The 13,888-nt window shown below is 27.9% G+C and overlaps 4 protein-coding genes across 4 annotated transcripts, besides 2 other annotated features; all 4 read right to left on the bottom strand.

The window, feature by feature from the left end:
* Positions 1-53: 53 nt before the first annotated feature.
* On the bottom strand, positions 54-1,971 carry TVAGG3_0684940 (guanylate cyclase protein; the record flags this gene model as incomplete). The annotated part of the gene is made up of 1 exon (XM_001306944.2): positions 54-1,971. A coding segment is annotated over one exon (1,918 nt), but the record flags the coding sequence as incomplete, so codon positions are not given.
* A 1,575-nt stretch (positions 1,972-3,546) lies between these two features.
* On the bottom strand, positions 3,547-5,241 carry TVAGG3_0684930 (leucine-rich repeats (6 copies)-containing protein; the record flags this gene model as incomplete). The annotated part of the gene is made up of 1 exon (XM_001306943.1): positions 3,547-5,241. The coding sequence occupies one exon, from the start codon at positions 5,239-5,241 to the stop codon at positions 3,547-3,549; it is 1,695 nt and encodes a 564-aa protein (XP_001306944.1).
* A 695-nt stretch (positions 5,242-5,936) lies between these two features.
* TVAGG3_0684920 (leucine-rich repeats (6 copies)-containing protein) lies at positions 5,937-7,208 on the bottom strand (the record flags this gene model as incomplete). Its single annotated transcript, XM_001306942.1, has 1 exon — positions 5,937-7,208. One exon carries the CDS (start codon positions 7,206-7,208, stop codon positions 5,937-5,939), a length of 1,272 nt encoding a protein of 423 aa, XP_001306943.1.
* Positions 7,209-7,275: 67 nt separating this feature from the next.
* Positions 7,276-8,081: a mobile genetic element.
* Positions 8,082-8,605: 524 nt separating this feature from the next.
* Positions 8,606-9,388: a mobile genetic element.
* A 20-nt stretch (positions 9,389-9,408) lies between these two features.
* Positions 9,409-13,278, bottom strand: TVAGG3_0684890 (leucine-rich repeats (6 copies)-containing protein; the record flags this gene model as incomplete). Its single annotated transcript, XM_001306941.1, has 1 exon — positions 9,775-13,116. The coding sequence occupies one exon, from the start codon at positions 13,114-13,116 to the stop codon at positions 9,775-9,777; it is 3,342 nt and encodes a 1,113-aa protein (XP_001306942.1).
* Positions 13,279-13,888: the final 610 nt, after the last annotated feature.

Raw genomic sequence — 13,888 nt, 5'->3', positions numbered from 1 at the left:
TTCTAATGGTTCAATGATGGAGTTAGTGAAATAAAAGAAGAATCCTAATAGTGCTAAAAATGGAACAAAGATCAGGAAAACAAATGAAAATACTGAAGATAAGTACATGTAACGAATGGCTGGAATCTTATGATTATCAATAAGATCTTTGAGACTTTCGACTTGCTGGAAATCTAAATCTTCATCATAAATGTTACCATCATCCATTCCAAATGATTCTTGTTTTGTTGTTGTAACTTTGGCAGCTGTAACAGTTTCATCAGAATGCTCTGGAATATCTTCAAATGCAATTTGTCCTAATTCATGAAGTGTATCTGGATGAATTTGAATTCCTTTTTGTAGCAATTTCAAGTTTTCATTCCACTTCTTATATGTAACAGCATCTGACTTGATTTCGAGTTGGAATCTTGCATATTGTCTTGCAACAAATCTATTGTTTGGATAGAGCATCAAAAGCTGGTTGATTTCAACTTCTGACTTTTCAACACTTTCGTAAGTTGATCTGATTGCTGTATCCATCTCAGAAACATTGCCTTGAAGGACAAGATCCCAAATATTTCTCAGTCTATTCTTAGATTTGTCAAAATATTTCTGGATCTTTGAAATCTTTGACTTGAGCTGTGGAGTAAACTTTGTCTCTCTGGTTTTTAGAATCTGACCAATATTAGCCAAGTAGAATTCAGCTTCTTGGTTCTTCTTTACCAAGCCCTTTAAGTTTGATCCAATAAACTCTAAAGTATTTGACAACTCAGGGTAAATTGAAGCAAACTTTGCGTAAATCAACCAAACAATAAGTTGATCTGGCCATTTCTGAGCAGCAGCTTTGAAAACTGAGAAGTTCAAGCATACTTTGTGTCCATAACTGAATCCAGTAACAACAGACTGCTTGAACTTTTTCATTGAACCAATAACGTCGAAATCACCTGAAGCTTCGAATTCATCCAATGTCAGCAAATCTACTCTTATTCTTCTCTTAATGAAAAGATCCGAAATAAGAAATACAATAACAAATAGGCCAGCAAATATTGCGTAGAAGAAGATTGGCCATGGCTTTCCTATAGTTATTGGTGCAATCGAAGCAAAAGAAAGTAATGCTCCAAAAATTGAACCGGAAAGGACCATTGTTTGATGAACTGGCTTAACAAATGTGGCACATCCGAAAACTGTTTTGGCATTATATAAAAAGCAAAATGCTGAGATAACTATACAACCTACAGACGGCCATTTTGTTAAATATGATGTGAGAGATGAAACAAAAGTGACAAGATTTGTGGTCGTGAATAATCTGCATTGTGGACGTGATTCTACTGTTTGGAATGACATTGCTCTGAAAGTTAAGGTTCTTGTGTAGCATTTAACAAGTGTCCATGTGTATGTGAAGCAGCAAACACAGGTTAAAATGACTGCAAAAAGTGACTTCATTTCAATTTTGTAAACTTTTGCCAAATAAGCTGAAATAATTTGTCCCGCGTATTGAACTGATATTAGTATGAGAAGCCAAGGTACAAAGGACATGAACAATGTTAAGAGTACTATTGAAAATCTTGAGATTGCACTTGTTTTCTTGTATATGAATGCACAGACAAGAAGGTAAATACCGAAAAGAATTAAAACAGCATTAATAATATATAAAAAGATATATTCATTGCCAAATCTGTATTGAACTGGTATCACATGGAAGAATACTGTAATAATGTTGATAGCTCTAAAAGCTAGTGTCTTCTGATCAAAGATATCATTATTTGATGCCATGAACGCTCCACCAATTAATTGGAAGAATCTAATGAACGATACAATGGTATGGAGTAATGGGATTTTTGGACCATATATGTCTAAAAAGTTAAAGAGTGAAGATACATTCTCTCTGATCCTTGTTGATAAAGGAATATCAACCAATCCACTTAACCTACTGCTTAGGGAGCTTGAGAAATCGTCTGAATTCTGTGTAGAAGTAGACTGTATCTCTTCCATTTAATGAAAAATGAAGTGATAATAATTGAATCTCAATGATTTTCAGTATAACCGCTTTGGTCCAAAATCTTAAATACTAAAAACTCAATGCTGAACTATAACTGAATGAGTTCGAACAAAATAATTATTATTATTACTTCGGGGGTTTGATTATTCCATTGAAAAATTTGAATTCAAAAAATAATCATCATCAGCGAAATGGAATTGTTGACAAGTTATCTAGTATAAAAATACAAGAATTTTGAAATTTCAATAGTTTTTGCATTTTCAATTTTTCTAAGGAATCTCATTTATCTAATAGATTTATAACAATCAATAACTTTCTCTAATAAACAAATATTTGAGAATAGTTCTGAAATTATCAGTATAAGTTTCATCGGTAGTTTGATAATATTCTGTTATGTGTATACAACTTTTCATTTCCACACTTTCAAACTTGTAAATCGATTTCTGAATTGTTTGTCAAATTTGAAAAATATAATTGAATTCTGAATAAGCTATCAAATCGGAAAGTGAAATCACGTGACCAACGATGAGCATTATTATTTTTCAACATTCAATTTTCGGTATTGAATCAAAACCATTTTTACATCTCTTCTTCAATTTCTGAATTATCGTATGAAATATAGTCATTAGAGCATATTTTCCCGATTGATTAATCTGGTTGTTTTGAAAAATATTGAATGTATTCAAAATTATAAGCAGTGATTATTTTCGTTTTTCACATTCCCAAATTATGTTATAATACATAATTTTCGTATTAATTTTTTTGTAAACCTTTGTTAACCTCTATGAAAATTTAAAAAGTAAAATGTGGCCATCTTTTTCATTAATTTAGGAACATTAACAATTTAATATTATATATGTTTATTAATAATCGCGATATAACTTTCAATTTCTCATGCAGAAAATTAACTCAATTCTCAACGAGTAAAATGCAAATGTTGAGAATATCCTGAATATATTAATATTTTCATGTTAAAGTTCTAAAAATATGAAAAATAACGTTCAATTCGGAAGATGAATTTTCTCCTTTGCTATTTTAAGAAAAATCTATCTTTGTATTTGCATAAAACAAGCTCTAATTCAATGTCTGGATCCTACAAGCATTAAAATTCCTATCCGAAAGATAAGAAAAAATTTCAAAAACGATATGGCATTATTTTTATTTTTGAAAAACGGCACGCATCATAAAACGCACTTATATATTGAATAATATTCTCTGACATAAAAAATTCGGAAATAATTTTCGCAATAAAACTTACATTTAGTATAATAAACATACATAAATTATAATAAATAAACTATCTTAATCTTCTTAGAGATCTATTTTTTGAGTCAAATTTAAAATAATGAGAATAGCATAGAAAATCTGTCATTGGAGGGATGAAACAGCTTATTGATGTGCACTAATCAAATGTTGGTTGCAAAACATTGAATGATATTAGTCTGTGGAGAAAATTAAAACTTTGATAATTTAATTATCAAAAACTAGAAAATTTTGCTGAAAATTAGTTATCCACTACAATAATGTATGTTAATGAATAGACTTCTCATAAAATGAATGGTATTTGTCTATCTATATCTTCTTAGAGATCGATTTTTAGAGATGAATTTAATTGAGTGTGAATAACTAATTGAATCAGTCATAGGAGGAATGAAGCACTTTAATGATTCGCTTTTAATTACATCCCTGTTACAAAAAGTTGAATAATTGTAGTTTGATGGAACAAAAATATTGATGACAAAATCTCCAAAAACATTGAAGTTTTGAGAAAAATTTTTATCTCCACAATAATATACGGAATGGGTTTTATTCTTCAAAGAATAGAATGAATCATTTCCTATATATTCAAGTTCATTGGATAAAATAATGTCCTTTTGTTCAATAACGCATTTAAAAAATGCATTTTCACCTATATGTTTAATTTTTGGGGGAAAGGATAAAATTCTTGAAGAAGAGAATGCAGATTCATCAACAAATATAATTTCTTTGGTGTCTATGTCAAGATTTTCACAGCTGTTAAATGCATCAATTCCAACACGTTGAATCAAACAATTGGAATTAAAATGAACTAAATTTTGGCAAGAATAGAAACAACCACTTGGGATTGTTCCATCGAATTCTTGTATTGTTATTTCCTTAAGAGAGGTACAACTAGCAAATGCGTATGGAGTTATTGATTGTAGTTCTTTAATGAAAACATTTTCCAAATTTTTACAATATGCGAATGCATTATCAGCTATTTTGTTTATCTTGCAATTGAAATTTATTTGAGTTAATTCCTGCTTATTAGAAAATGCACCATTTTCAATAAACTCAATTACTGTTTCTTCTCCAGCTTCAATTGATAAAATATTAAATTTAATAAAAGTGAATTCAATATAGTAATTATTCATGATAAAATATGTTGGTGACAAAACAAGTTTTTTAATAGAAATTGTGTTCGAAACTAAATCATATCTTGTGAAATTAATAAAAAATGAACTATAATTATGAAATGAATCTGGAAGTTCCAATATTTCTATATTTGGGCAATCCGTAAATGCACCTGAATCCATCTGTTTTAATGCTGAATTTCTCTCGAACAATACTTCTTTTAAGTTATCACATTTTGAAAAAACACTGGATGAAATTGTTTCAATCCATGAAGGGATTAATATCTTTTGAAGTTGTGTGCAATCTGCAAACAAACTCGCTTCAAATTCTTTCAACTTATTATTTGGTTCGAAATTAATGTATTTAATAGAACTTGAACTGAGACAAGATTGACCTAGTTTGAAACATGTTGAAGGAATTGTTATATTTTCGTTTAATTTGCATTTTCTGAAAGCGTAATCATCTATTATTTCTAAATCTTGAAATGAAATATTAGTAAGATTATAGCAATTTTCAAATGAATTCTTTCTGAATCTCTTAATATTTTTTGGTAATTTGATGATTTTCAAGCTTTCGCATGAACTAAAACAGAAATCAGAAATTTCTGTGATTGTGGATTCGTCATCAAATATAACCTTTTCGAGTTGTGTATGACCACTGAATGCACTATTTCCTATTTGGATACAACTTTTTGGTATTTTTATTTCTGAAAAATTGGTAGAATTGAAACAAAAATCTCCTATTTGTTTCAGATTTTCGTTTAAAACAAGTTTTGATAAACGATCGCAATACTTAAACGCATTATTATCTATCAAAGTAACTCTTGAAGGAACTTCAAAACTTGTTATAGCTGATAAATAAAATGCGCCTTTACTAATGATTTCCAACATACTATCAGTTGAATCAAAACTGACTGTTTCTAAATGGTATCCTGCAAAAAATGCTTTATCAAATATTATCCTTGCTGTGGATTTTATAACAACATTTGTTGCATTTCCAAAATACCACAGTAAAATTGAAAAGTTTTTGTTATAAATACAACTAGAAAACATAGAATAGTATTCATTTTCTGTTGATAAATTAAAAGCTTTCAAAAAATAAACATAAAACGTATCTCTTGTTAATATTTCATTTGTTCTACCAATACTAAGATTAAATATGCCTATAGCTCCATTAAATGCTTTATATCCTATATATTCTGTCTTATATTTATTTCCTAATAAAATTGTTTTAATATTATTACAATTTTGGAAAGAATAATCACCGACATATATAACATTGCTTAAATCAACTATTAGAGGATTATGTTCGCGGTCACTTATTAATACAAGATAATTACAATTTTGAAAAGCAGAAAAACCGATTTTTGTGATATTTCCTGTATATATGATACCTCTTATGGATGAATTTGCAAATGTGTATTCTTTAATTTCATTTAATTGACAATTACTCACATTGAATAAAGTTATCTGAGATTGATAAAATGAATATTCACCTAAACCATATAAAGAGCTTACATAAATATCTCTAGCAACAGCATGATCAAAAGCATGAGCACCTATTGTCAAATTCTGAGAATTAATAATTAAAACGCCCGAGGTGCTGAAATTTGCATTATAAAAGCTATAACTTGAATGGTACTTAATGAATCTGGAAAATGTATTTGAGTATTTTGATCGAAACTACAATCTCGAAATGCATCGGCTTCAATTAAGTCCAATGACCGAAGAAACGTAATACTCTTTATATTCTTTAATCCATAAAAGCATCTCCTCCTAATGGCAACAATTCCAATTTCGATTTCAGGTAAATTACTAAAAGTTGAAACAGCACTTTTATTAAAATAAATTATTCCTTCTAAAATAGAATACCATTTATTATAAGCTAATGATAGGTTTACATTCGTACTGCACGTTCGAAAAGCGGTATCACAAAATAAAGCATCTTCTGAGTATTGATCTAAAGTTGTTGCAGAAGGTGTAATATAATATATAAGAGTTCGTTCACTGTTCATAATAAACCCGTTAACATCTATAATTTGTGAGGAAGAGGAAATATCAAACTTATTAATTGTCAAGCAGCCAGAAAATGTATTTAAATCGATACTTGTGTAGGGTGAGTGTATCATTACCTCTGATAGGCTTGTACAAAAACAAAAAACTGATTCAGAAACTTGGCAATAAAATGGAAATATAAAATTCGGAATTGATGACTCGGAAAATGCATATTCCTCAATTGTAATATGTTTTTGACTATCAGTAAACGTAATTTGTTTTAAATATTTTGTTGATGAAAATGCGTATCGTTTGATAACGGAAATAGAAGAAGGAAGATATATTTCTTGAATATTACTCTTCCAAAATGCAAATGATCCAATAACTTCGATTTGTGATTGAGCATCAAAATTAACATTTCCAAAATCTGCGCTTTCGAATGCATAATCGGATATATTTTTAATATTTGCATCAATTGCATAAGCTTTATTAAAAATTTGTCTCGATTTTGGAGGAAAGCGAAACAATATTGTATTATCAAGCGAGACAAGGTTGTTCTTATTTGATTTATATATTTGATTATTTTCATGAACAATGAAACTTGAGAGAGAAATGCACTCTAAAAATGCTGTTGGATCTATGTATTTAACTGTTTCTGATATATTTACAGTATGTAATAATGTCCACCCTCGTATGACATTACTTGAAATAGTAACAACTCCTGAACAAAAATGAACAATTTGAAAATTTGAATCAACTGAATAAAGGTCTCTTGACTCTATTGTTTCTGGTCCATAAATGTATAAATTGTTATTCGATGATGAATGATTTAAAGAGAGTACAGTAACACAGAAGCAAAACATTTTGACAAAGATTTCAAATTTTAATCTTAAAAATTGAGAGTGATATTTGAAATTTGTTGAGGGGTGATAATAAAGGTACATTCACTAGGCGATAACAGTAAAATGGGATGAAAATAGGATAAATAGCATCCCTATATAGTGCCTAACAATATTTATACGGGCCAAAAAAATTTGGCTAGAGATTTGGCGAGTTATAAAACTTAGAAAATTGAGAGGGATTTTTATTTTTGAATTTTTTTTGGAAAGTTAAAATTGCAATTAAAAATCGATTTCCGGGAGAACTAAGCATCTCATCATATATTTAAATCGATAAAAATATTAAATAATAGTTGAATAGTATAACTACGTGAAATTATGGCTGAATATGCAGAAAAAATGAACATATTTGACATTTTTGAAAATTCATACGTTAGATGGTGACAAACTCATAAACTATACTTTAGCTAAGATTGATATATGGTTTCAACAACACATGGTTAAAATCGTAAAAATATTTTAGATTTCAAAAAGATATATATGGTAATATAATGGAACAGAGTCAACAAATAGCATGTAAAATATGTTATAATTAACTTTTTATTAGATCTAATAGTATATATCGAATGGTTTCCAGCTTTATGGTTAATTATTTTCTTTTCGAGCTTCTCTTTAACTGTTGTATTAAGGTTGTAAATTTTTGATGCTAGAAACTATGGAATCTTCTTTGCTGCTGCATTTTTCTTGAGAGTTCTTGCAATTTCGAATATATCCGCGCATTGTATGAAATGGGGGCTTTAAAATATCTTGAATCATAATAGGACTGCTTTTCCAAAGGAATGCTTATTTGTAAATCAGAGAGTTTCAAAATTGAGTGCAAGATTATCATCATAACTTAATAATTTTGTAGCATTTTTCTAAATATGCTACAAAATTATCATTCTCAATTGAATGATGAATCGAAAGAATTTTGTAGCGTACGATTATTTTCCCTTGAAAAATAAATTAAAAATTTTTGTATATTTAATCATACTGTTTAATGAGCATCCTAATTTACTAAAAATAAAAAGACGATAGAAAATATTCAAAAAACTTGATGGCTTTAGATAGTCTTTTCGAGGAGTAACTTTTTCAGTGAATCGTCGAACGCTATCCACTCTCATAACATGTCCTCTTAATGTCCAAGGATATGCAACTTTTATCCCCATATTCATTGATCTTCCAAAATTTCAATATCAAATTAGGCTTCAAAGTTCCTAAAACTTTAGCCATGAATAGGATGTCAATCTTAAAGTCATTTCCTACCTCCTTCATACATGAAATTAAGAATAAAAGTTAATTTTTTAAAGTTTTTTAGTGATAATTTTTCAATGGAAAATAATCGTATGCTACAAAATTTTCGATTACTGATCGGGTGAGAATTTTGATTTTGGTGCAAAAAAGGAAGACAAGCTATTAACAAATCATTTACTGTTGTTCATCAAAAGAAGAAAACTTTGATAACAACTAATGATGATAAAATCAAGCTATCTTTTAATATTTTAAATTGATAAGACATTCAAAATATTTGAATGGTTTAAAATATTTTCTTTTAATTTCTATAAGATATTATCATGATTATATAATAAAATTTAAATTTTTATTCAAAAAGGCAATATTTCAAACTTTTAATTTCAAAAATCTTAATTCTGCAATAAATGTATTTAATTGTAGCAAATTTAATGATCCTTCGTCATGCTTAGCAATTTGGAACTCATAAATTAATGATTTCTTCAAGTAAAATTCTGCATTATTTCAAAAGTCAATAATTCTCTAGTAACTTTTCTTCAAACCCTAACCATTATATTATAGGTATAATGGAGAATAATTGCAAAGAAAGATAGCCGAATTTACTGGGTAGTTCTTGTGATGCGAAATAATTGCAAATTAACACCTAGTTTTAACAGCATCAATCTCTTTTTGCTCTCATTTAAATGCATTCGCACACTTTAATTTTGAAATATAAGAGTTTTGGAAATTATCAAATTTATCTGCTCAAATACTATAGATCTTCATAAGTGTTAATAGAATCATTAGCCTTACATATAGTGTTTAATATAATGATGCACATTATACTGGGATTCATTCCTTATTCATCTAGTTATTATAAGATTTACAACCCCATGAAAATTTAAAATTTTGTCAAAAATAGTGAATGTACCTTTGTGATAATGTGGTTTTGAAATAATAACTGATTCACATGCAAATCACATCATCTTTGAAAGTTCAAAAAAAATCATTTGTTAAAAAAGCTAATGAGTATATTAGTTCTATTACATTTTCGCTAATAAAAGAATTTATTACGATAGTTTAGATTTTCTTATAAAAAATTTAAGGTGAACTTTTTCTTTAAATATTAGACCACTCTCAGAAAAGTACTTTTAAAATAATCATTTTGAATGGTTATAATGAGGTAATTTATAATGCTTACGAAATCGAAAATAATTATTGTCAAGTAAACTGGATTTCCTCTTAGTGTATAGTAAGTATATATGACTATCATTGTTTTCAAAAAAATAAATAGTAAAAATATCGCAATAAAACAAACTTTTTATGGTCTTAATCTTCTTAGAGAGTAATCTTTTGACCCAAATCTGACAGATTGTTGATAATTCAAAAATTCAGTCACTGGAATGGAGTAACAACTTAATGTTTTACTTTTAATTACCTTGTAATTGCAAAACATATCATAATTGTAATTCTTTGGAACAACTATTCCTTCTAAATTCTCAAACGCATTATTATTATCGGGAAAGTTCTTATATCCACAATAATGGACATATCTGATTGAATTTCTCAAATTGTAGAATGATCCTGTTCCTATATACTCGAGTTTATTCGTTAAAACAATTCTTGATTCAATAAAACATCCATAAAACGCAAACTCTTCAATTTTAGTAATTCTTGAAGGGAACATTTTGATTCTTGAATTATTGAAAGCATATGAACCAACTTTTGTGATATCCGAAGTATTTAAGTCTATATTTTCACAGTTTTCGAAGGCATAACTTCCAACACTTATTATATTTACATTGGAAATTATTTTAGCTAAAGCAAAACAATTTTGAAAACAATTCTCTGGTATTATTCCATTATATTCTAGGATTGTTATATTCTTAAGTTTAGTATTATTTGCAAAGGCAGAACCACTTATTGTTTGAACTTCTTTCATATAAATATATTCCAAATTTTGGCAGTTACAAAAAGCATTTGTTGCAATATTGTTAACATGGCATTTGAACTCAACATAAATTAACCTTTTCATATTGTTGAATGCATTTTCTCCAATATTTTCAATGTTCGTTTCTGATCTTGCAACAATTGATTCAATTGGAATATCAGGAATTTGTTCAAAAATGATCTCTTTTGGAGGTAAAACAACTTTTTTGATCAATAAAGAATTATAAGTAGATCCAGAACTCGAGAAATTTATAAAGAAATCTTTGAATCTATTGAATGAACCTGGCATTTCTAGTAATTCTATGTTTTTACAATTAGAAAATGGATCTTTTCCAATCTCAGTCAATTGAGAATTCGATTCAAAAATGATTTCTCTTAATGAATTGCAACTACCGAAAGCATTTTCACCTATTTTTTCGATACTGGAAGGAATAACAATTCTTTGCAAGCGTGTACTCATAAAAGCATTATCTCCAATTACTTCAATGTGTTCAAGAGATATATTTGTTAGTTTTGAGCACAAAATAAATGCCATCTTTTCCAATTTTTTAATATTTTTTGGTAAGTTAATTGATTTTAAGTTATAACAATTAAAAAAGCAAAATTCTGGTATTTCTGTTATTGATGAATCATCTTCAAATTCAACTTTTTCTAATTGTGAATTCTCCGAAAATGAAAAAATTCCAAATGACGAACAACATTTTGGAATTTTTATTTCGGAAATCCCAGTATTTGAAAAACACATTGCTCCTAATTTTTCGAGGTTTTCATTGAGAGTAATTGTTGTTAATAAAGAACACTTGTGAAATGCACTATCATCAATCAATGTAACAAGTGGTGGAACTTCAAAACTTCTTAATTTTGTACTAGAAAATGCACTTTTGCCTATGATTTCTAACTGGATATCTTCGGAATCAAATAAAATATATTCTAATGATTGAGATGAAAATGCATTATCTGATATCTTTTTTGTTGATGACTTAATCCTTACAATTATATTTGATCCAAAGTACCTTATTAAAATAGTCAAATCTATGTTATAAAGACAATTCTCAATATACTTATAATATTCATTATCTGATGATAAACTGAATGCAGGATTAGATCCAGTCGGCAAAGTATCACTCGTAAATATATCATTTGTTTTACCAACTGAAAATGTTCTCAAGTTTTTTATATTATCGAATGCTTTGTATCCAATATATTCTGTCTTTAAAATTCCCCCAATTTGAATTTCACTAATTGAAATACAATTTTGGAATGCAAAATCATCAATGTAAGTAATACTATTTAAATCGATTAATGATGCAACACCCGATGTTAGTGAAAGAAAATAAAATGTTTTGAGAGATTTGCAATCTTGAAAAGTAGCAAAGCCGATTTTTCTTACATCTCCTGAGTATTCAACTATCTCTACAGATGAATGTGAAAATGCATAATTTTTAAATTCATAAAATCCATAATCTCCAAGATTTATATTAGGAATTGATGATCCATAAAACGCATATTCATCTAATGAATCAAGAACATTAAAAATAACACAATTTGCTGTCATCTTTTCAAATGCGTGGGATTTAATATTCAAAGTCTGTGATAAAAACGATATTCTAGTAGAATTACCGAAATTTGCATTATAAAAACCATATTTTTCAATTGAGCTTAATGAAAATGGAAAATCAATTTGATTTAATGAATTGAATTGACAGTTTCTAAATGCATCTTCTCCAATAGTTTCTAAGTTCCCCTGTATTGTAAAACTCTTTATATTTTTCAATCCATAAAAGCATCTTCTACAAATTGATGTTGTGTCTTGTTTTATATTGATATTTTCTAAATTCATAAAAGATGAGAGACATTCACGACCAAGATAAACAATACCTCTATCAATAGTAATAATACTATTGGTAAATATTTTTGTTAATTCCAAACTTCCATTGTAATTTCGGAAAGCAGTTTCGCAAATTTGATTTACATTTGCTAACAAATCCAATTCAAAAGAAGAATTTGGTATTATATAGTAAATTGTGGCTTTGTTGCTATTCATTATACTTCCATTTACATTTATAAACTGTGAATTAGTGATTTCAAAATTAGAAATGCTAAAACATCCTGAGAATGCATCAATGTTAAGGTCTACATTATTTGATTTTATTGTTACTTTTTCTAGTTCTGTACAGTAACAAAAAACTGAATCAGAAATTTTGCAATTATTTGGAAAAGTGAAATTCGAAATTGATGAGTTGGAAAATGCATATTCTTCAATAACAATATTGTTTTGATTATCAGCAAACTTAATTTGTTTTAATTTTTTTGGTGAAGAAAATGCGTATCGTTTGATAACAGAAATAGAAGAAGGAAGATGTATTTCTTGAATATTACTATTTAAAAATGCAAATGATCCAATAACTTTGATTTGTGATTGAGCATCAAAATTAACAATTCCAAAATCTGCACTTTCGAATGCATAATCGGATATATTTACTATATTTGCATCAATTGTATAAATATTAATAGAAATTTGTTTCGATTTTGGAGGAAAGCGAAACAATATTGTATTATCAAGTGAGACAAGGTTGTCATTATAGGATTTATACACATTATTATTTTCATGAACAATGAAACGTGAAAGAGAACTACACTCTAAAAATGCTGTTGAATCGATGTATTTAACTGATTCTGATATACTTACTGTAGACATTGTCCATCCACGCATGACATTACTTGAAATAGAAATAACGCCTGAACAAAAATGAACATATCCGTAAGTTGATTCAAGGGAATAGAGATCTTTTGGTTCAATTGTTTGTGGTCCATATATGTATAAATTGCTATAAGATGATGAATAATTTAAAGAGAATACTGTAACACAAAAGCAAAACATTTTGACAATCTGATTCAAATTTCAGAAAAATTGTAAAAAAATTTGAGGACTATCTTTGAAAATGTTGAAAGGTAACATAAATGTGAATTTGCAGCAGTTATGTATTCTTATGCTAAATATTGTTGCATGCTAAGTAGTGTCAATGATAGAAATTGAGAGCCTATTAATCGTCGAGGAAGTACGATTATTTTTTGGGCGAAAAAGTATCTTAAAATATGATTATTAATATGTTTTTAAAATAAAAAATTTGAAAGTTAATTTGAGATTCTCATATAATTTTTTGAATGAAAAAAATAAATATAGTCTATATGAGTTTTTGAATAATCACACTTGAGATATATCTAAAAAATAATTAAAAATAGAGTTTGAGAAGACTTTTCAAGGTGTAATGAAAAGTGTGATATAGAAAATAATTATAGATATTTTAATTTTATATATTGTGCTAAGCATTATATTAAATTTTTAGGAAAAACACTTTTCATAAGTATTCAATATTTGAAAATACGCTCCAAAAAAGAATAGATTCTTTTATATTCGCTTATATAAAAGGAGACTCTCTATCAGATGCGAATGCCTGAATTCAGCACCTCTGATAGAGAGTTTC

The sequence above is a fragment of the Trichomonas vaginalis genome, chromosome III (genome assembly GCF_026262505.1).
Source record: "Trichomonas vaginalis G3 chromosome III, whole genome shotgun sequence".
NCBI classification, from domain to species: Eukaryota; Parabasalia; order Trichomonadida; family Trichomonadidae; genus Trichomonas; species Trichomonas vaginalis.
This window is presented reverse-complemented; position numbering and strand designations above follow the sequence as displayed.